Source organism: Pseudoliparis swirei, chromosome 20 (assembly GCF_029220125.1).
Source record: "Pseudoliparis swirei isolate HS2019 ecotype Mariana Trench chromosome 20, NWPU_hadal_v1, whole genome shotgun sequence".
Lineage (NCBI taxonomy): Eukaryota > Metazoa > Chordata > Actinopteri > Perciformes > Liparidae > Pseudoliparis > Pseudoliparis swirei.
In genome coordinates, this window is record NC_079407.1 from 15,411,817 (window position 1) to 15,436,625 (window position 24,809).

Sequence of the window (24,809 nt, forward strand, 5' to 3'; positions counted from 1 at the left end):
CCACTTATTTATCCTCGGAGCCAATCAGCTGCGGTTCACCTCGGACGGGCATTCAATGACGCCGTGAAACACGCTGGCGCTGAAGAGTGTTTAGGTTTGGATTAGCGACATAATCTCATTCTTTAACCCGAACGAACCCCGTGAGATGGTGTTTGGTGCAGTCTGGGCATCCCACCTCCTGCTCACACAGCGGCTTGTCATGAAAAACAAGAAATGGGACTGAATTTGAACTGGTAAACTAAAGGGGTAATGGTTTCACCAAAAGCCTCTCATTATCATAAATAACTATGATTTATAATAGGACGACAGGTAGGTAAACTGCAGATTGCCAATTGTGTTTAGTTGCATGTTCCACAGAGGATGTGCAACAGCTGTTTGCCAAGTGACGTTTAAAATACATTGTAACTTCATATGCAGGTACATTTTTCAACACAGCTTGAGAGAGTTGACACATTTCAGTTGGACCAACACAAATAAAACCATTTAATCAAATTGTACCCCTTTTTTAAAAATATGGTGTGACCTTTATGTACATTAGAGGTTGGCCATGGTAACAGGGTTCACACTACCCTCTGCTGGCAGGACATGAAGTCTTCTCCTTCAAATGAAATCCAACTTCTCAACTGAAGAATTAAACATTAGTGTGTTCCAAAAGACATTTTTCTAAAAACTAAATACCCAAAAGGTGAATGAATTATATATTTCTAGTCTCCTTCATACACAAAAACTATGGTGAAGGAATACACTCAAAAATACAGACTTTGCCTTTGTTATCCCCTCCAACTACAAAGATTAGACTTCACCATAAACTACACAACTTCAAATATACAAAAAGATAGCAAACAGCAACGAGCATACAGTATTTACAGCAGAGTCTTTTCTGGTGAACATGAAGGCGTGTGGATCACATTCAGAACACAGTGTCCTGTTTTTCATTGTTCATGTGACAGTAAGAAAAGGTTCTTGTAGTAAAAAAAGAAAGTCCGAACACAAGTTGATGCCCCCTCGATGGTTCACATCAGTCCTTGTTGAACCAGACGTCCTGATACTTATCCATCACAGTGATTCAGCCTCCTCTCCCCTCAGGTCCTTCATTCAGCCTACATCTACCACCTCCCTCTCTGGAAGGGTGGGCACCCAAACCCTGCTCTCCCATTTCTGAAATGGCTCCCTTCTCTGCCGTGCATGCCGTCTGGTCCCATCGAAGGGTGTCGATGAAAAGGAGGGCCACGCGGAGGAAAGGACATAGGCATTCTGAACCGATCGAGTGGAAACATGGGTCCTCCGGGCATCATTTGCGGAGGCATGTGTGGCATGTGTGGAGGTGAGAGGAATGGAGGTAGATGAGGATTCGGCATGCCGGGAGGTGGCATCCCCAGTCTGGGACCCTGCATGACCCCTGTGCCTGGCAGGGCCATCCCCGGTGCTGTAGGAGACCCCAGCTGGTTGTCGGTGCCCATATCTGAGGGAGTGCCTGTGTCTCCTTTAGAATCCTTGGTGGAATCCTCTGGAGGTTTCACACTCCCTGCTGCAAAGAGAATAAGAGATGTGGTTTTTTTTGTATTGTTGCAGCACAAAAGAAAAAAACAGGCGGCAAACATTTGAAGAAGTTACATCACGCCATGAACGGTGACAACACTGCAGCCTAGATCGGTTAATGTTATCGTCGGCTTCAAACAGAAGACACTTTTAATAAACATGAAAGCACTTGGATCTCCACTTCAGATGATGACGGGCCGATCCACTTACCTGGTGCCAACTTTAAGAGGTCAAACTCTGTGGAGAAAAAAGAAGATCCTCCTGGAGCCATGGATGTAGGGGACAGCAGGATGGGGCGAGGAAGAGCAGGGGGACTTCCGATGGGCGCTGCCTGTTGAACCGGTGGCACCTGGAAGACAAAGAAACACAATGGCATCCTTGTTAAGATTACATTAAAACGAGCCGTAAAGCTTTCTGGAGGAAGACACTGTCTACACATGTTCCGATAGCATAGCATGATCAGAATCATGTTCTGATTCCATAGCATGATCAGAATCATGTTCTGATTCCATAGCATGAAGCAGCTTATTGATGCGTCCTGTGTGTATTTATCTTCGTCACGTTTGATAAGTGGAAAATTAGTATTTCTGTACAGCATTTGACAGTTTCTCCGGGAATTTTCAGTTGAGTCCACATACAACATACGTACGGTTAAGTTATACAAATAATAATAATTTAAAAAAGAGGACATACATCATGTCTAGTGACAAGCACGCAAGTGTGTAAGAATAACTACACAAAAGGGGTCACACACTGGCAAGAAACAGTGACTGCAAGCGTTGTATGTTAAAACTGCCGTCATTCATTTGATGTGATCTGAAACAATCTGTCAGGAGGAACATGAAAGCCCACTGGACAATGTGTATGTTGTTCTTATAGAAAGAGAACAATAAAATACATTTCTAGGTAATATTAGACAACAAAATCTCCCGTGAAGCCTCGTAAGAAATGTGTGCATGCCATGTTGGCGAAGGATTGGTGCATTTCTGGAAAAGAAAGGACACATTCTGGATCATAAAGCACACACACTCTGTATTGTTCACTTGGATCTGAATCACTGTGGGGAGGTATGGGGCCACACCCAAACCAGTATCCTCCCATCATCACAGTCAACAAAAAGAGCAGAGATGAATCATTTACTATCCATGCGAGGAACCCACAAAACATTCACTTGCATTGAAATTCAGGGATTTGGTGGAATATATTGCTTTATTTTTTAGGTGGACGCAGGGGCGATGAGTTTGTTTATGTGATTGATTGAGTATCAATAAGTAATGAAAAGTGGTGGAACTGGTTGTTGCTCATGTTGATCATTATACATTCTTTTGAAATGTTTGAGAAAAGTTGATTACATTCAATTCCAGACGCGTGTAAAACCACCATTGACAAACGGGTTGTGGTTGCAGTTGTTTGAAGATGCTTTATCGCAGCATCACATACCATTTGAACGTCATCTTCAGCCCTTATGGGAACAATTCTGAACTCAGAATTCAGGGAACTGTTCAGAATGCAACTCTGCAGGCTAAATCGGTACACAAATGTATTTATTCCATCAATCATCAAATGACTAGAAATGTACAAGTTATATTAGTAGGGGACTAATATATTGAGATTATATTGTGACTTGAATCAGTGAGCATGTGTATGCATGAGCGTATGTATGATCTGTGATGTACGCATGCAAGTGGATTGTGCGATGCGGCAGCTTGAGATTAATAAATTATACTTTATCTTGGTTATATACAAAACAACCACACACACACACAAAGTTGTGACTAGGTGTCACAACACATTACCATCGGAGTGAACATATAACCATATATGGGAGGATGTTTGCCATTATTGAGGCTAATTGTTACAGGACAGGTGGGAGTTTTCATTGGTGCAGCTGTTGGTGACTGCTGAGGGAGACTGACACATCAGGGGAATTATTAACTTATTTACTCTAATGCCACAAACCACCAACATTTTATTTTGAACACAGCTAACCTACTAAACCTACTTGGCTCTATGCGATACAGTAATTGCCCCCCCCCCCATATAAATTATGAATGAGCTGTGATTAATCAAGTTTTTTTGGAGTTCAATTTCACGAGCCACACCCATGCCTGATTACTGCCAGACCTGTTGAATAAAGAAATCACTTCAATAAAGCCGGTCTCACAAAGTGATGGAGGCTAAAAATCTCAAAAATCATGCTGCGTTTTAAAGAAGTTCAAGAACAGGTGAGAAGCAAAGTAATAGACATGCATCGGTCTGGAGAGGGTCACAGAGAGGAAGCCACTGCTGACCAAAAAGAACAAAGGCTCGTCTCACATTTTCCAAAAAACATCTTGATGATGCCCAAGACTTTTGGGCCAATATTCTGTGGACTGACGAGACACAAGTTGAACATTCTGGGAGGTCTGGCATAAAAACAACACAGCAGTTTTATAAAACATTATACCAACAATCAAACATGGTGGTGGTAGTGTGATGGTCTGGGGCTGCTTTGCAGCTTCAGGACCTGGAAGAGTCGCCATAATTGATGCAAACATGAATTCTGCTCTCTAACAGAAAATCCTAATGGAGAATGTCCGGCCATCAGTTTGTGACCTCATGCTCAATCGCACTTTGGTTATGCAGCAGGACAATGACCTGAAACACACTTGCAAGTCACTGAATGGCAAAAAAAAGGAGAAAAAAAAGAAGCTAAATGAAGGTGTTGGAGTGGCCGAGTCAACGTCCGGATTTAAATCCGGTTGAGATGCTGTGGCACGACAAGCAGTTTATGCTCAAAAACCATCCAATGGGGCTGAATTAAAAATTATTCTGCAAAAAAGAGGGAGTTACAATTCCTCCAGAGATGTGAAACACTCATTGCCAGTTATCAGAATTGCTCGATTGCAGTTGTTGCCACAAAGGATGGCACACCCAGTTATTAGGTTTATTAGGTAATTACTTTTTCACCAAGTAGGTTTTAGCTTTTTTTCCCCCTTGATAAATTAAATCATTTCAAAACTGCATTTCGTATTTAGTCTGGTTATCTTTGTCAAATACTCAACTTGGGTTCAAACAAAACATGTAAGTGCGACAAATATGAAAAAAATGAAAAAAACAGGAAGGGGCAAATACTTATTCACAGAACGAGTGTGTGTGTGTATATATATATATACACACACATAATGTATGTTAATTTATTGTGTATATATATATATGCAGCAATTTAACTCAACGCGAAGGAAATTAAACCAAATGCGAAAGAATCATAAAAGATAAAAGATGAATTTGCAAGCAAAACAGTTCATGCTGTTTTACGACTACGAACTTAGTTATGAAATGTAGAAAATGCAGTTCATAGAATCAAGCCAAACCACCTCGAGGCAGTCCGTACGGGGATAGCAACAGAGGGGTCTGCTCTTACCCTGGTGTTTCACTCCATCAGCAGAATATCGAGGACTTCTGCGGCTCCATTTTTCCTGCAGGTTATTTACACTTCCACCACCAACCGGGCAGCTGGGCATCGGCTCTTTGATCAAGACTGTGGGGCCTCAACTCGATGCTTCCACTTTTATCAATTCCTTTTTTTCATTCTTTGTTTCTACCCGCACGTATAGGCATGTCGCTAGAGGCTAAGCCATGTCAAAAGACTATTGCGGCAGCTCTGCATTAACCTATCTTGATATCTTAGATTATTCATGAAAAAACAAATGTAACATTTAAGTACATTTTATTATGAGCCTTTTCTTTACCTTCCAACCGTTCCAGTTTCATCCAAGAGTGGGAATTCCAACCGTCAAAGATCATTTCCTTAACACTCACCTTCGTGAGGCCTCATGAGTCTAATTGAAGAAGTTCCCTCTTCCCTTGAAATGTCATTTCACTTGAATGACTGAAAGGAGAAGACTGCGCAGCTTAAATTATAATTGAGGTCATGAACCAATTCAATGCAAGAAAAATCTCCCGATGGCTAAGAGACAGACCTGTGATTTCTATATGTAAATATGGAGCTTATGCAAGCATAAAACTGTCTTTACTTCTGTCTCTTGCTCACATTCAGTCGTGCTTTACTTCACTTCTAAGCTCTAAATCACATTGTGCAATTGTAACACAAGAAAAAATATAAGTGTAATCATTTGAAATGTTCAGAATTATTAATTTATATATATACAGGACTGTCTCAGAAAATTAGAATATTGTGATAAAGTTCTTTATTTTCTGTAATGTAATTAAAAAAACAAAAATCTGCATTCTGGATTCATTACAAATCAACTGAAATATTGCCTAAGCCTTTTTTTAATATTGCTGATTATGGCTTACAGCTTAAGAAGACTCTAAAATCCTATCTCATAAAATTTTAATATTTCCTCAGACCAAGTAAAAAAAAAGATTTATAACAGCTGAGTGTTTGTCAAGGCTCAGGAAACCCTTGCAGGTGTTTGAGTTAATTAGACAATTCAAGTGATTTGTTTAATACCCTACTAGTATACTTTTTCATGATATTCTAATATTTAGAGGTAGGATATTTGAGTTTTCTTAAGTGTATAATCAGCAATATTAAAAGAATAAAAGGCTTGCAATATTTCAGTTGATTTGTAATGAATCCAGAATGCATGACATTTTTTTTTTTTTTTTGCATTAGAAAATAAAGAACTATATAAATATATCTTTTATTTTAAAAAGGACCATGTAATTAAAACTAATGTTACCATGTGATGCCAAATCATAGTCACACCCACCGAAAAAACATGGGTGGAGAAGGGCGTGACAATATTTGATCATTTATCTTATGTTAAACCATGTGGTTATCATACAGTCAATTTATTAAATAACCAGAAAAAGCGAATTTTTTAGACATATTGTCACACGAAGATTTAAAAAAAGTCAATTTCTTTTTATGACATGAAACATTTAAACGTGGTCTCTCCATTCCTTAAAACCAAATGGATCATAGAAAAATGTATTATTTAGAGATTTTCCTAAACTAAGTCGTTTACATGTCCTGAAATTATTTTTTTCAAAGAAGTATGGAGGCCATGTAAACACATGAGTTACACTTATGAAACCTGTTGCCTGTATAAACTAAATGAGCAGTAGAATCATTTCTTTTACCTTGTCCACTTCATTCCGAGGGCTGGCATTTTTTTGGTTGCATCCACTTTGCTTCAATATGCCTGGTAACCTGGAGAAGCAATGGCTCATAGGTGCATTGGATAAATCCTGGAGTGTTTGGTTATTTATCCATGGGAACTTTCAACTATGGACTCAGAGATGCAAACACCCTGGGTCACGGTCCTCTTTTTTAACAATGTATGAAGTAGATGTTTGAATTACTTTTTCTGGCATTACAATGGAACACGGAGCTCATAAATGGGTTGTGACATCAGACGTTATCATCTTCAAACGTTACAAGAACAATGGAGACGGGCTGCGGCGTGATATTGCAACATGCTATGAAAGTAGGCGACAGAGGATGTAAGATCAGTTCATTGCCGTGGCCTTGCAATTTAGAGCAGATGTTTGGCATCCAACCAATCATAAGAGAAGTTTACAACACTCAATCCTATAAACCTAAACGGTGTAAAAACACTGTTCTGAAACTGAACCACTGGAGGTGTTCCAGGGGTGTACTTCTGCGAAGACACCATTTATAAGTGTATCCTGTAAATGGAGCATGTCAATAGATTGATTATTCAATTGAGATGAAAATGTGGAATTGGGAAAGACATGCTGTTCATTTTAATTAAGAAATGTAAGCTACCGTGGGTGCGTTGCAAAAGTTTAAAAAGCGTGGTGCAAGCCATGTCGACCCGGCTACACTGAGCAGATAACAGCTACATGTAACTTCATGTTTAGGTGCATCACTTCTTCCATCTGGCACTGATCAGCCCTTTTGTGTCACTCCCCCCCCCCGCTGCACTAAGAGATGGCCGACGATGAAACGTCGACCTTTCAGGGCAACATGCACACTGGCCGCATCCCGTTCTGCGTGTCATTTGACACCCATACCACATAGGCCAGCTTCCCATCCACGGAGCAAATGTGGGGAAATTGCTGCTTTTTGGAGAGTTGGCAGGCACTGATGTTGGGGAAAAGGACAGCAGCATGTCTTGACGCGTACGTGTGTGTGTGTGCCCGGACACCGTTTGTGTGAGGGCTGACGTAGATACACACATAGAGAAGTGTGTTGATGCCCGTCATGGGATGCAGGCTGAGAGAACGCCGTCACTGGACAAAACCAAACTCAAGCCAACTGATTTCAATGCTCAATGTGCATGGAGAGGAACATATTAGAGCAACATGACTGCAAACCAAAGAGTTTAATTCAATTTGCATTACTATCCAAGTATTCAAACATGCAGGCAAGTATTCCTGCAAGTAGAAGTTTGTCTGGGATTTGCAGGTATTAAAAGTGGGTAGCCCGAAAGAAGCAACTTTTCAAATACATGTCAACGGGTGCATTTCCTCTAAAATAAAGTGTCGATAGTATGGAAATTGGTATTGCTCAAGATTTAATAAGATGACAATTGCAGATTTCTGTAAAATCTTAGACTTAACACATCATTGTCAAAGGAGAAAGGCAGTTATAATTCATAAAAGATAATAATCCAGACTAAAGTGAAAGCATCTCATTCCCCTTAAGAGGCACTACCTTAAGGGGCTCTGATGCTATTCAGTTGTTATGTTAAAATTTATATTTACGTTTTTTGCTTCCGTGTCCTTTTTATATTATTTTTATAAAATGAACATAAAATGGCGAGGGGGTGAATATGATGGCACACTGGTGTCATGTGAAATGTGATTTTTGAAAAAGATTAGTCAGAAAACAACATACTATACAGTGACCACTTTGAACTTTCCTTTTGCTTCAAATCGGGACTCCACATATTCGAAGTGAAGGACTGTGAGTTTACACTGCCGTTGGTTAAGACCCACAAAATAGTGTACTTTACACAACGAATCAAATTCAAGGCCCTTAGACTGTGTGCTACTCAGGGAGGTGCTACATGAAGGTTTGCAAAAGTATTAAAGTATTAAATATCTCTGCTCACTGATCTATGATGAAAGCAACAGGAAGAAGAAGCATAAACTGATGCATATTTTTAAGTTTAGCCTCAGATACATTGCATCTCTTGTGCCACTTGATGATTGAGCAGGCAGACATTTGGACACACATGCCATTTGGTTTTATTCATCCTAGGAGAAAAAAAAGCGTAGCTAAATAATTTAAAGTGGCAATTTGAAATTTCCCATCTGAGAGCTCAGGAAAAAGAATATAGTATACAAACTTATATTATTGCATTCGGTTGTCTCTGTAACAAAGACAAGAGTGAGAAAAAATACAGTACCACCTTTAAACGTAGCCGAAGGCCTGGGCAGTATTCTTTTTTTCTTGATTTTATACTTTCATTATACCCAACTGTACTGAGGAAGTGTAAACCTGACTGTAAACAATTAATGTCCCAAAAAACAGGTAATTGTAGCTTGGTTATTATATTTATCTCCCAATCTACTTTGATAACTTGACTAAGCTAAATGAACACAGATGTATTTGTGCTGATCTGTTACAGCGTCACACAAGAATAGGAATAGATTAGGGTTGGCGGCAGGCTTGAAAAATGGTTAATTTGGTCGTAGATGATTAAAGACAGGATTGTAGATATTAAAATAGTATACAAAGAGATCTCTGGGCTTCGTTGATAGCCAAGACTCCTATGCCACATGAGTAGTTTGAGTACTTTTCAGTGTTATTGATTTTTCCCCTAATTCGATCAATGGCCCACGCTCAAGCTCCATGTCCAGTAGAAAGTACAGCTAACTGAAACCTGCTGTGTGTACTGTGGTACATCTTGAACAATGGCTCTAATTTTGTTCTAGCAAGATTGCCACAAACCTATGGAAGAAAAAACCCCAGTTTTTCGCAACATTTTCCACAAGTTTCTCTGGATGCTGTCGGCTTACCTTGTCTCCCACTGGGTCATTCCTCCCAATCAGGCCTTTAAGTCCCACCAGCAGCCAAGAGTCAGAGACTCTCGACATGCGGGCGACCTTCCTCTTCACAGAGAGGTGTGCCGCCGAGCACGCCTGCTAAGTATGGCAGGTTGAGTCCAGCTGGATCGTGTTATCAGACCTAGTTTGTTTACCAATAATTCAGCGTGTAGTCCCGAGGACTTTTATTTGCTGCTAATTAAAACAATATCAAGTCCATGAGTTTAATGTTCACATCTATTGCAACCAATACACATTTTATGTTTTCAATAAGAACCCAATTCTATTCAACCGTCTCATATGACCACTGGTGTATTGTTCAGATTTTTGTTTTTTTGTTAATTACATGTGAAAACTAAACATTATATACACAAATATTGATGACTTTTCCAAACCCAGACATTCTGAATAATAGAGCTTGGATACTGAAACAGAAAGGATCACATAAATGCTTCCCTCTACACATACCACAGGAATTAAAGTTGTTTGTAATTCCCACTTTATTTGAATACTTTATACTGCATAGTACAAGGTCACTGAGTGAAGATGCAAATATTTTGCAAAGAGAAAAAGGAGAAACTAATATGTAAGCATTTCTGGTTTTGATGCTCATGAGCAGAGGGGCTTATCTGAATTGTAATAAAGTGGATGAAATCATCAAATTAGACTTATTAATTTCTCCTTATTTGGTGACTCTGAAACCAACCAGATGATGCAAAAAAAGACGCGATTCACATGTCGACAATGACAACCCTCCTATAGAGTAAATAATCATTCATTCAAGACAAAAACATGAAGATTTCTCTTTTCATCAACAGTTTAATTCAGCACTCCAAATTACCCATAATAAAATATTTCACTTACGTTGCACACACCATGACTACGGTTCCCTTGAAGCACTGGTTGTGTGCAATAAATTATATGTAACCATTTCTGAATTGCCTTACTTCTTTAAGAGACTGTCACATGCTCAGCGTTAATCTCAGTCTTCAACACCAAATCAAGACAGAGTGCTTGTTTAGAAAATGTAGTTTCTCAAAGTGTCAAACAGTGTTCATTTTTAACATGTGCCTCACTTTTTCCAAAATGAAAGAAAAAGCAGCTTGCTATGTCTTTTACAACCCCCAAACCACCGGTCCGTAACCTCTGCATTCCTCTACCCAGGGTAATAAGGATGTTGGTGAACAGCTAGTCAGTCGCTTCACGCTAAACCTCAGCATTAGAAAGTTGTTGAGGCTACAGTTGACCCGTCGCTACCCGTGTTCCTACAAAGCCAGGATGGCCTTTAACCACTGTAACAACAACAACCCAAAAAGCAAAAGCTGCTTAAACATTCAGTATACCTTCAGTAGCCACCATGGCAGTGATAACCCTAATTAATAATGTGCAAATGTATGTATGTAATATTAACGTTAGTTTATTATGTAGAAACCTAAAACAATTCTCGAAATATATGTTATCTCCTTCCAACCTCTCTGGGTAACGACTATAATTATTACACGTGCCCCGCGGGGCCCTTTGTTTTAACCGTTACTAGCTCAAAATCTACTAAATCAGCCTGACAATGCATCCCAAAACCATTGCATGAAGGAAGGAAGTCCTCTGACTTTTAACAATCACAAGTGTCATTCCCATTTGTCCGACAGCCCGTTATACCAAAAATCTCAATCAGTCCCGAAGGCCCATTGCTCTGAAAATACAAACTCTCTAGTCTCATAAATGTAGTTTTTATAAACTGAAAGGTTTTATCGTGAACATTTAATTAGTATTACTTATTTTAATTGCACAGCCTTATGTGAAATCCCCCAAAGCTCACTTCTACAAGAGCACATTCAGTCTGGCTGAAAACTGAATGGTATTATTACATTTGTATCCTCTATTTTGGCTGAAAAGGTCAGCATCTCTGAAATGTCAGTGAGTTTAACCTTACTTAATTTCATCAATATCAAAGAGGCATCAGTAATATTCAGTTGGTTGCTGATCACTAATTTACAGTACAACAATGAGTTCACTGAACTAGGCATCTCATGTCCCAGTACAAATATGAATTTCCAGACTCTTAAAATAAGGTATTTCCCCTGGCCAATAGTCCTGTTGAAATCTTTGAAGTCAGCTTTAGAAAGGTATCATGCGTTTACCTATTTGGCGAGTATTGCTCACGAAATGGGAAAGTCCTTTAACACAGTAATTCTAAAATAGTAAAAAATGGTACTATCACAATAATTTCAGATTGGATGAAACAGTTTTCATTCAGTTGGGTAATTTTAAATCTAAACCTGCACTAACTTGATTTTTTTAGAGAGAAAATTAGATGGTGGTTCAAATAAGCTCCACTACTCATGTGCAACAAAAATGGATTTTCCTTACAGCCTCCACAATAACAATCGTGAAGTAGGCCTCCAACACAATGGCTTAAAACCAATGAAACAAAGTGCTTGTAATATCACAAAGAAGGTGTTTAAAGACTGTTTTAGCATTACCTGAATGTGAGCAGTGACAGTTCCTTCTGCAGGTACACTTTCCAGCGCTCCGTTTACAGATGCCTGCTTACTGAGGTCCTTGCCATTATTCCACTCTGGGCACACACAATGGAAAATAGAAAGACATGGTTAGGAAAACTGCCTCATAGCCTGCAGAAGGTGAACCTTGGCCATGCTAAAGGAATATATGAGTGTTTACCTGGATTTAGTGAGTCTCCGTCCAGCATACCCCCTTCCTGAAAGCTCTCCAACTCCTCAACTTTGACTTTGCTCCAGGGAATGTAGGTAACTCCCCGCTCCACATCCCAGAACTTTTTGTGCGTTGATTTTATACCTTTGTTCAAAGCCCAAGCAATCTAGGAAAAACAAATGACATTAGCTATGATCAAGTCAACAATCACCACAAAAAGAAGTTGAAGAACCAATAGAAGACTGGAAATAGAAGCAATCGGTATTAATTTACCTTAACGGATTTCTGATTGACTTTGTATGAACCCTTACTGAGTTTGTTCAAGGCTATATAAGCATCCTGTCTGTGAACCATCACAATATAGGCACAACCTCTCGGAGGAATCATCTGGGCAAAGAGAAGGAAAGGGTCGGGCAAATACTTTATAGCATTTTCTTACGATCATGGAAGATTACAAGTATCTTTGAGAAGACGAGTCCAAACTTACATTGATGGAATCGATCTGGCCAAACTCTTCCAAAAAGGACATTACGTCGGACTGCTGCGTCTTCTTGTCTAGTTGACCGACCCAAAGTGTGGTGCTGCAAACTGAAAGCAAAGTGATCTGAGTAAATGCTCGGAAAAAGGTAAGAGACTTTAGGTGTGTTCCACTATCAAGAAGAAGTCAACCAATTGTACGTTGTCTACACCATGTCTTATGACCTATTTTATGATTGTTAGGGGTGCAACGGATCATGAAACTCACAGTTTGGATCATATCACAAATTGATCAGACTGGATAAAAAAGATAGCTAATATAACTTAAGAGATCCCTGATCTCGTTTTCTTGCCGCAAAAACAAATTGCTGATCCATACCGGCAGATACAGATTCCTTTGTTATTTGATTATTGCAGCGGTCTACAGGCATGAAAATGGGTCAGGGGTGAAAAAGGTGAGAAGGATAGGCGCGCGCGGGGGGGTGCTGGTGAATTCCACGAATATCGATGTCGGACGTTGTATGATAATCTGTAGGTCCTCCATTCTGACACCAAGTCAGTGATCGGGCCCTATAATACTATAATAATAGTAATATTGTGTATAATATGGTCATTCATGAACCAACTTCCTTTTTTTTTGGCGTGAACAAGTCTTCAAGTCTTGTGCTCTGCTGAGCCATGAGTCTGTTCCTTGAGTCTGTTCCTTGAGTCTGTTCTGCCTCTACCTGGTTGTCACGATCTTCTATACCATACCTGCCATAAATATCATGATACTGATACAATACCATAAAAACAGTATGCCAAAAATAAGACACTGGTATATTTATCTATAATAGTAATAAATAAAATATCTGTATGGTCCAACTTTTTCAACACTTAACAAATGGCAGTAATATTAGTATTAGCCTACAAGATATTAATGAAACAACATGGTTCCATCATAGCATTGATGATACACTATGAGGCCGTTAGTCTGTATCTGACCAGATGATACAGAGTTCATCAGGATGAGCAGTTGTAGAGTTACACAACTTTACAGACTGAACTTAAACATTTCACTTCTGGCATCTTTTTTTATTTTTAAAGCCGAAAATTCCGCCACTTAACGCCCCTCTCTGTTAGCGCTGCGCAGTGTGCGCAGACAGCTTGACACGGAGCAGTGCGTGCGCTCTGATCCCGCGCTCTTTTAATGAAGTATCGATACTAAAAGTATGCTAAATCACATCGTTTTTAACGTACGGGTACTTCGTTAGTATCGCTACACCGTGCAGCGTGACAGCAGCAGATGTAGCGGACTAACATTCAAGCTAACCTAAACCACCAAACGCTGAAGACATCTTGACGCTGATTGGCCGAGACGCGACACGTCCCATCAAAGATGTTTGATTGCGAAGAGCACCACTCCACATTTTCTCCGTGTCCCACTCCAATCTCATAAACGCCGGCCGGCCAATTGATCCCCCCCCCCTAAACCAAAACAAAAACTCTTCGGATCTACACGATTCACGTGAGTCACCTATTTTGGTTTCAAAACGGCGAATTTCGCCGAAAGGTGAGGGATTCTCATGCCTGATTATTATCTTTTGCCACAGTCCCAAAAGTCTGTAATTCATAGAAAATTCTAAATGTTCTTTTTACTTGGTTTTTTTTTTATGGATGAATATAATATTGTCATTCGTAGTTTTTATTATGCGTTATAAGCTGCTTAGAGGTTGTATTAACGGCTCATATTTCATCTCTATTTATATTAATGTAAAAACATCTCTTTTAAGAAACTGGATTTATTCAATTTACTCACTAACACTACTTTTTACGAGATTACATGTGAACACATCCTGATAACATTATAATTTACCATTTTCACTGAACACGTCATAATGTCTCTCGTTGAACGTTATCGGTGATCGCTCACCGAAAAAAAGATACATATCGATGTCCGGTTTGCATATTTTACTATTGGCAGATAAAGATTGTCAGTAAAAACATTATTTCACACTGATATTTACCGGTGTAACTAATTCATGTTTCAAATGCGGGCCGAACCGGGAAGAGTGATCCGTACGGACCGAACAGTGGTCCGTTACGCCACTAATGCTTGTATTGCGGGAAACAAAAATTCCAAACTTTCTGATTCACCAAAATGAAATGCAGAGCAACATATCAAGTTCTGCTCGTTACATCAAATTAACTTCCGCCTCAACAAAACTACTTAGTTAAGTTAAGGAATAGATTGTTGTTTGGGTTCTAAGAGAACAGAAATGCCATTACTAACCTTTATTGGATACCTACAAATTACTTTAATTACTTTTCGTAGATATTGCTATGAATGCTGGAGACCAGCCAGCTCAGAGTCGTCACCGTCAACAAGGAAACCAAGCAGTCAAACTTCCCATTTTACCCTCACACTGACATCAATCTATGTTCTTATCAAAGTATGCTACGGAGGACTGTTATTTTTTAAACGGCAGATATTGGTCACCTACATGTCTGCAGCGATTATAATCCACCAGAAAGCCACACAGATCGGCTGGGATAGGGAGCAGGCGCCATTTTGCCTAAAACTATACTTTTGATTTCAGGCGAAACTCTTGTAGTTTGATAAGAGCCACCAGAGGGTGACAAACTAAACATTATTGTCTCATCCATACAAATCTGTGGATACTTCATAGATAACTGTGGGCCTTTAAATCTACACTGACAATGAATTTGAAAGCAGGAAAAAAACGCAGCACGTGGACTAGGGCAGCACGATTATGGCCAAAATCTATAATCAATTATTTTTTGTCAATATTGATATCACGATTATTTATCACGATTATTGATTAATTTTAGAGACATCTTTTTTAATGCGGTTTCCCGTTTAAATGAACACTACTTCCACTTATCACAGTGCATCTCGTAGAAGGAAAATATAAATAATTAGTATCAACACTTTTACAATCAACAGCACTGCTTTCATTTCCATAGTGTGCTACATTCCAGCTTATTCACCTGAAGCAAAAATATAAATAAAATATGCATCCAAAATAAAGGGCTTGTCTTTGGGAGGTGCATGGTTTTTTGGGTTGAGTACTGCGGTTAGTGGTGATTTTTCAGGTCGTTGAACAAGTAAGTTGTGTTGCTATGCGGCGCAGACACATCTCTGTGCACATTATTTGTTCTTGGTTAACATCAATTGCCCTAAATCCAAAGAACTTCCAGACAAGGGATGATGATCCTTTTACACGACACCAGGTACCGTGTACTCTCGGTTCTGTTGTCTATCTCTCTCCTCTTCTACCAAAACCGGAGTCGATTGCAGACAGAACTTTTTTTGAGGCGGCCGCCGCAGGGTGCACACATAGCACCTCACATCTCCTTGCCCCCTTATGGTTGGCTGACGGTTAGTTGAGGAATCGCTTGATTTTATATGTAGCAGAGCACGCATTTTAAACGTCAACATCACTGACGATCATGCCCATTTAATTGTGACAGACAAAATAGTGACAATACAATTTGATTAATTGTGCAGCCTTAACGTGGACCCTCACAGATGTGCCACGCACATGGTTCTTGTACTTAAACAGATAAATATATGAACATACAGGCTAGACTAATCTTATTCATTCATAAGTCCATTCAATACAAAATTATATAAATCACTGCTAACTTTGACGAGTCTATATAAAATAACAATGAGCAACCACTGATTATGATAATTGCGTGTTGTAGTTCTCTGTAGACACACAACTACCGCAGTTTCAAACTATTACAATTATGACACGTGAAATCAAAGTGGCTCCTTTCTATGTGGTTCGATTGGTGCCGTGACATCACAAAGTAGTACTTGCAGTAGTTCCGTGTACCGCAAGGTTCATAAATAACATTCAAAGATTTGTTTCGGTCGTAGAACTTACCACTGAGTGTCTTAATCTTTATGGTGGGAAGACCTCTCTGTCTGCGCTCCCTGTCCTGCTCCCTTTCATTCCTGTCCTGAGAACAAGAGCGAGATCTCAAGCGTTGTTCTCTAGAGCGAGAATGAGAGCGCCGATGCCTTGACCTTCTTGAGCGGGACGAAGACCGTGATCTTCTTCTCTTGGGAGATCTGAAACACAAAATATTTAACCACCTGAAATTTGTCGTCACCAAAGAATGAAATGTATGGGAGGAAAGTTGTCGTTTTCACAATTGGTCGAGTAGAAAATATCAACATGAACCGCTCTTTGAATGGCTGTTTGAGCCGGACTCCAAGAGGGAGTCAATCCCCAGAGAGCCAACGTAGACGGCGACTGCAGGACAGCACCATTCCACTCGTATTCAAAGTGGTTATACAGCGATCTGACAGAGCTGAGGACTCTGGCACGAAAAAAAAATGAAGAGTCTGAGCTTGATGGTAAATAATGCACAAATCGAAGGAACTGACAGGATTGCATTTCACTGGAGTTGTACCTTGTACAATGGTTCTTTCAACAATAGTTTGGTTGAACGAGTATGTGCTCTATTTCTTTGGTGAGTGAAATTCTAGTATAGTTTAACATTACAGCCTTACTTCGCAGGTATCAGTGTCTGTGCTCATTATATCTGGTTCGTTAACATACCGTGTTGAACTAAAGGTCACTAATGAGTCGGCTGTGCATTTTTTCTGGAAGGTAAAAAACATACAAACCTATTTTTTTCAGAAAAAAATTTGTATTACAATTATGATCACATTGTTGATGTGAGTCACAGACACATAACAGATAACCAAGCCAGCTTTTCTGTTATGCCAACAGAACCTGCCTCCGGGCTCCACTCTCTCGTCCAAATATAATCACTTCTGGTTCCAACCCAACAAGATGGTGACAGCTGGAGCCGCCCACGTTCAACTCGTTTGTCCAATCTATGCTGTCAGACAGCCAGGTCTGCAGAGAGAACTGTTGGTTCTAGCCTGATGCAGGAAGCTGGCTGGAAAGATCACTGAAGACCCTTCACACCCTGGACACAAGCTGTTCCAACTCCTCCCCCCCGGTATGCGCTACAGAGCACCGTACGGCAAAACCACCAGAAAAGCATATTTCCACTGGCCGTCAATCTGATGATCAGTTAATCAGACACCTCCATCTGCACGACTGCCACCTTTCTGCACTAACATCCCCAATGCATTGTCATTGTTTTTATATTATACATACATGTCTGTTGTCTTTAATGTCTTTTTTATATGTATCTTGTTATTTGTATGTACGACGAGAGCAAACGTGAAACCAGATTCAAATTCCATCTATGTGCACATGGACAATAAAGCTGATTCAGAGCCGGCCCCGCACGATCTCCTCCATGCTTTCTGATGTTTACTTCTCAGGATGCATTTAAGCAGATTATCAAATAATTACACACTGACAAATTAATAGTAGAAACAGGAATAGGCTTGTGTAACATGCGCCATATTAGAGCACATGATAAACACAAACTTATAGGAATAAAAAACAAAACTATATGCACTGTAAAATAGTGTAAAATTCACACTCAAGTGTGTTAGTATGTCTTTGAATAAGGTAGACAGCTGTATCTAACATCCAACTTGATGCACACTTTCAAAGAGTCGAGCAAGACATCTGCACAGTACAACTGTATTTAATCATGAACATCGAACTGAAATCCACAGCATTATACAGTTATATGTGATAAGCAGACCCTTACCTTGAACCAGATCTGGACCTTGATCTCCTGCCATAGGCTCGGTGTCTGCCTTCCCGTCTCACAGTTGAGTCTTCTCTTGAATTTCCCTATTAGACAATTATGACAATTTAATTTATTCCCAAATTAATGAGCAGAGGATTCTAAGTAGCGATCACAAAAGTAAAACACAGAAACTTCCCTTCCAGTTGAGGTAGCCATTGCATTGTCGTGTTTCAACACAACTATGAGAAACACTGACTTATGGGAAAAGGAGATACTTTGAAATCAGGTAATGCTAAACTGGGCTGGAATATTTACCTGCGATTGTGAATGAGCCTCATTTATGGAACGGTATCCATCTAGCATCATATGATGTTCACCACGACTTCCTCCACCACCGTGCTGAAGGATGACAAAGAGACAGTCACAAGAGATAGTTCAAAAACAGATCCCACATTGACCACAGAACAGTTTGACTGAAGCTTTCCACACATTTGATCTTCTACATAATCAAATCATAAACAATTTGAAAACATTCATTATCTTAAGAGTTATTTTGGCTTAGCTCAACAAAATGTCAAAGTAACGCCATTTGCTTTCAAACAGTGTGTGGCCAGCATGCCGGTATTACACCACAGAGTGGCTAACGTTGAGATCCAGTTGAGTCATTATATAATGCAGTTACAATTAAATACCTCAATACCACCGCTATGTGGCATCATATGTGGATGAACATTCTCCGGGGTGGGCATCCGACCAGGAAACTGGTTGAAATCTGTTTCAGGAATGCCTCTGTCATGAAAAACATTTACACAGATATTAAGTTTGCGTACTACACACCTAGAAAAGACAACAATGATACATTAAACTACATGCAATTCTATGGATTTTCATGTACATTGAGGTCTGTCCAAGATGTCATCACTTCCTCTCTTCGAGATATGTGTAAAATTGTGGCATTTTGTGCAATTTTTTACAAAATTGTGGCATTTTGTGCAATTTTTTACAAAATTAGCCCAAGTCATCGGACAGACATGAGGTGGACGTGTGTGCCAAATTACAAGCATGCTTTCTCAGTAGTATGGCTGACGAGAACATTTTAATACAGCAAAGAATAATGTTCTTAGTTTCACCTGTACTATGACAAGTCAATATCTGCAGTGAAACCGGCCCATTAACACCAACAACTTTTCCAAAGCTATTAACGAAAGTAAAACAAATTCTAAATTGCAGTTGTTGACTATATTTAATATACAAAATCGTCAGCATCGGTCTTTAAAGTGAGATTTAAAAACATATTATTTAGTTAAAAATTGGATGGCAAAACATAACCTTGTCTAAACATTTTTGGACGGCGATGAAAGGTGCAAAGTCGACTCTTACTTGGTGCATTCGGACCATGACTTTCTCTGATTTCCTACTAGTGATAACAATGTTTTATCCTTTCTAAGGATGGGCATTTCAAGCAGAAATAGTCATCACTGGGAACTATTTGATCATTTTGAATCTTGCCCAACACATTTTACCAATGGCTAATAATAAACGTTTTATCAAGCAACACCTGCAGTAGTAAAAATATGGTAATATATATATATATATACATTTATTTTTTGTATATATATTTTTTACGCCAAGACGATTCTTAGAAATTATTCCATTTTTTAAATAATCTAATTAGAAAAAATCATGACCCATACCTACTCCTTAATGACCAAATTCTTTGACTTTTTTCAAGAATCTACCTATTTTTTCAAATTAAAATAAACATTTGTACTTACAATCTTTATAAACTATTAAAATGCAACCAGAATCTACATCAATCAATGAAGTTTCTTTTTTTCTTGTCACTTGTTATCAACATCCATGACTGAATAATGTCTCGTAGTCCAACTGCACACTGATAATATTTACTAAAATGCCAGTCGTGCCAGTGTCAAACATGACAGAGACGGCATGCATAGTCTGTGTTAATTGGCCAAAATGCAATCTCAGAACCCACTGATGATTTAGAATAAAATAGGGCTTTTAAACTTGGAACTTGTGAAAAATCCGGTTGTGCATGTCGTCTCTTAACTCAAGCTCCATTCTTAAATATGCTCAATCGGACTGTTAACAATGAGCAGCCCATAGAAAAACAAGAATCGGCCAGGAGATCTCCGAACGACACTGAGACCCCAGAAATATCAGCATAAATACAGTTTATGAAACTCACTGTGACTGGGCACTGCCTTCTTTTGCTGTCGTTTCCTCAGGTTCGTCATCGTAATCAAATCGGTCGAGGAGTTTCTGAGAAAACACATATTATACAATTAGGTAAAGGAAAAAGTCATTTGTAAATTATTACAGCAGGTTATGTTGTGACACTGAGCTCTGCTGGTACCTCGGCTAAAGAGCCTCTCATCTCGGTGTGTGCACTGTATGGGTTGACCTGGGACACATGTTTCTGGGGTTGGTTTGGCATGTTGTTTGCAAGCGTGGCTGCCAAGTTCTTATCTGCCTGCTGGAAGTTCTGGAGCATCCTATGCAGCTAGACGAGAGAAAGGGTCATTGAAAATGTAAACTATTCTTTACCTGCCATGACACAGAGCAGATAGAGGATTTACACTAATGCATTGCTTACCTCCTGACCATGGGGAGATTGAAAAAGCTGTGCCACAGCCGCTAAAGCATCAGGAGTGGGTAGCTGGGACACAGAAGGCACAACTGAGGCACTAGTGACAGGAAACTGCGTCTCCGGTGGGGGGTCAGCAGGAACTGTCAGATACAAGAAATAGATTGGCTTCTTTGCATGAAGGTCATCAAATTACAACCCCCCTTATCTATCAGGTAACACAAAAATATCCTTCCAAACATTGCCCAAAGTAATTTGTATTTATTTAAATACCTTCTAGTTCAGGGGCCGGTAGTATGGCTCCATTGGACATATCCATCAGCGGCTGAATGATGTCCATGTCAAACACACCATTCTTCTGCCACAGGTTCAGGACACGAAGAATTTTGTTCTGATAAAAGAAAAAGAAAAACAGTCCCACCCGTTGCAAAATTTCTTATTACCATTAATTGTAATGATAGAAAATACCAAAATGATAAACATGCAAAACACAGTACCTTATCATCCTCTGGGCACCGGTAAAGGTTTTCGAAGGTATCTGTGAAGTTCTTTAAGAATCTGGGCGCAAATACATCTTTGTCAAGACCAAACTGATGCCGTGACTGTCGAACAATGGAATCCACAACATACAAACCAGGAATTTTTAATTCTGGCTTGCACTATTGGGGAAAAAAGAAGAAAAAAAGACAATTTAGCATTATATTTGTACAATATATTTTGAACTCAAATGTTTTATGTAATGTTCTCATTAAAGCTCAGTAGTACATACCTTCTTGATGAACTTTTCAACAATCTGGACAACGTGTTTGTAAAGCTAATGAAAGAAAAAAGAAACATATATATAAATAAAATATTAGTCACACCATACTAGGAAAAACATAAATTATGAAGAAAATAACCAGAGAGGGAAGGCAACAGCAATGAAGGAATGCGTTGATAAAGTTTCTATTATATACAGGATTTCTGTAATAAGTCAACTGAGCTTTCAAGGGTTTTTCAGCCGTCACTGGATACAGTTGAGCTCAGGGGAAAGAGACACATTTTTAGAAAATAAAATATAAAAAAAGTAAAGTACAAAACTACGATCACAATTTTGTATTGGAGCATCTCTATCCTAATGTTGCAAAGATCCAAACAAGTATTTTCACGAAAATACAAATACATGTACCCATCTCCACTGGTGACTAGTCATCATGACTGCAAGAGCACAGCACCGAGTTGTTGCTCGAGCACTGAAGACCCGGATGTGGCTAATGATGTAACCCCTTTGGTAGCCATATGTCAGTTGGTTTAAACCACAGAAATATAAGTATCTTCTAGTACAAATGTTTGCATACAAAATCCACCAAACCTGAGGTCAGCTACTGATGTTCAAAATTATCAATTACAAATGTATTACTCCTTGAGGTAATGCTCATCAATCTACAGCAAACATGTTGGATTTTTGACGAAATTATGAAAATTATATATTGATATTAGTATTCACTTTACCTTGATAGCTTTGATGGCTGATTTTGTTACAGACATCATCTTAGCACGGGATATTGGAGGCTTCATGTCAATCATGGAGAACAACTGATTGTAAAACATACAATACATCAGTTAGATAACAAATATACAATAACATTGAAATAGGCAAATATGTCACTGACCTGTAATAACATCTATGTCCTACTTCCAAATTATAGAAGATTCAGTATACATTAGAATAATAGGTGGCTTAAACAAGATTGTTCCACTTTAACATTTGCTCTATAGCTCACTCTATAGCGCTGTTTTTCTGCTAAAGCACTGCATTTGATTTCATAAAGCTACATATACACACACACACACTCCCTGAGATGGTTAAATACAGATGACCCCCGTTTTCATATAAGCAGGGATTGCACATGTCTTCTGTGCAGACGGAACACCGAGAACAGTTCTGTCCTCTGACTGTGTGTCGATGATTAACAAGTTACACTTTATAACCACATTCAACCCTCTGTGATAAGGTTGAGTGGATGTGTCTGAGCGTCACTCGTGGCCTGGGCTAGATAACTCTCAATGTCTAGAAGAATGCGAAAGGAATTGGTGTCGATACCCACAATGGTGGTGTTGAAACATTTGTTTAACGCACGTGTAATACCGTGAAAAAGCGTCGCAATACGTTCTGCTAGCAGCACGAAAAGGAGTAGAGCACCTAACCTACATGCATCGTAACACACCAACAGCCATCACACACACACACACACACACCTCATACATACTAGCACGTGATGATAAACTACGTTGATCTTCCTCAAAACAAGCCGCATTAGAGTGGAGCAGTCCTGACCTTCTTAGTGTGTAAACAGCAGGACAGTTACTTATATAAGAGTGGGCTATAAAGCGAACGGCACAGAAGACATTGTTGTCCCTAACGTAAACATGTATATATCGTGGTAGTCTCAGTGGCGTAACAGTTCAATGAACTGGATACTGAAACCAAAGGCCGCGCGAGATTCACCGACAAGCGTTGATCTCGATTTAAGCTCGCAGCTAGTGGCAAACCTATCCAGTTTAATTGATAACGTTCATTTGAGCTGATCATTGGTCTGATTAAGTTGAACATGCGTACAATAAGCGTAGCATTCAAACACGTTATCTCGCGTTAAAGTAAAACACATTCCAACAGTTAACGGGATCGTTAGCCTTTAGGTTTAGCGTTAGCTCCTTCTGGGTTAAAACACGCGCAAACTTTACCTCCATGTTGAACGCGTTCACTGCATCCATTATAGTTTGTTATTTTGAATACCAGTTGACGAACTCTTGTATTTCGTTACTTTACCAACGCATAGTATTATGTAGTTACATAACGTTAAGGAGCATAATCAGCGACGTTGAAATGTTTTGAATAACCTGTGTGGTCACAATAACTCTGCTATGCTAGGAATGGCTACTAGCTTCGAGGTTCCGCCCCAGCGTCTGATGTCACGTGGTAATGCTGCCTTCAAGACTATTGGATTTTAATGTGGCGCAGGAATGAGTTTTTTATAAGTTAAGGTCTGTGGGGAACACAAACTTGAGATATTTAAAAATGTTGTTCTACAATATGAAATACGTTATGTAATGTATTAGACATGAACTTTGAAGCTTTTAAGTGTGTTGTAAAAGGTTGTTGCTAACAAGTGTCTCCTACACGATGTTATCACACTTGGTAGTTCACACTGCGGTCAACTCAGCTGACACTCGGATCTCCTTGGTCAAATAAACCGACACTGACATTTTAGTGCACCTATATACTGATGTTCACGGTAAACGCATTCGATCGGGAGCACGCGAGGGTTTTGACAAAGTTAGCGGAAAGAACCACGTGAAACAACATCCGTTTTTCAAAATACGATGTCGATAAATTATGCATTTAGCATATAACAGTAAACAATTAACTGATTCTGCATATAGATATAAAGATAGATCGTTTCTAAGATTTAGCTTCAATTATGCTAAAATTAAAACATGTTTACTGTACCAAGGAAGAGTTTATAAAAATAAAAGTCTGACTTTTGCTTTTACTAATAGGCTGCTCTGGCACGGAGGGCCTTCTTATATGTTGTAAGACTATTTCGACAAACTAAGTGTGATTCTTCCAAATTGGTGGAACGGCATATGCTTTCAAGCTTTCGTGATGTTTGCTTTAGTTTGCGGGAAACCTCCATCCTAGCTTTCAAACAGGCAGCATATGGGCGTGATTGTTCCATTGTTGCCTGTCTTCTTCTTCAGAGGGGCTATCGAGTCCAGTGTCCTTCTTAGTGAGCCTGTGGCACTATGGACAAGATGACCCATCTGGGACGGACTAAAGTTAGACCAGGAGTTATATTGAGACGTGGTATTGAATCAAATGCAGAAGGAATCGCTTCTTTAAATTTAGCTACAGCACTGTCAGTTAGAC

General features: G+C 39.3%; 1 protein-coding gene across 2 annotated transcripts; it reads right to left on the reverse strand.

The window, feature by feature from the left end:
• Nucleotides 1-469: 469 nt before the first annotated feature.
• Nucleotides 470-23,824, reverse strand: LOC130210359 (SR-related and CTD-associated factor 4-like). Of its 2 annotated transcripts, XM_056440531.1 has the most exons (19): nucleotides 23,624-23,824; nucleotides 22,391-22,474; nucleotides 21,669-21,713; nucleotides 21,397-21,558; nucleotides 21,173-21,290; nucleotides 20,909-21,042; nucleotides 20,669-20,815; nucleotides 20,501-20,574; nucleotides 18,984-19,080; nucleotides 18,607-18,690; nucleotides 18,310-18,395; nucleotides 16,694-16,738; nucleotides 16,551-16,621; nucleotides 12,665-12,765; nucleotides 12,451-12,564; nucleotides 12,187-12,343; nucleotides 11,988-12,082; nucleotides 1,750-1,888; nucleotides 470-1,528 (listed from the first exon to the last, which is right to left on the reverse strand). In XM_056440531.1, the coding sequence occupies exons 1-19, from the start codon at nucleotides 23,651-23,653 to the stop codon at nucleotides 1,107-1,109; spliced, it is 2,205 nt and encodes a 734-aa protein (XP_056296506.1). In that variant the 5' UTR covers nucleotides 23,654-23,824; the 3' UTR covers nucleotides 470-1,106. The 2 variants fall into 2 exon arrangements, with proteins under 2 accessions (XP_056296506.1, XP_056296505.1); XM_056440530.1 differs by having other exon boundaries at nucleotides 16,551-16,738.
• Between the last annotated feature and the right edge of the window lie 985 nt (nucleotides 23,825-24,809).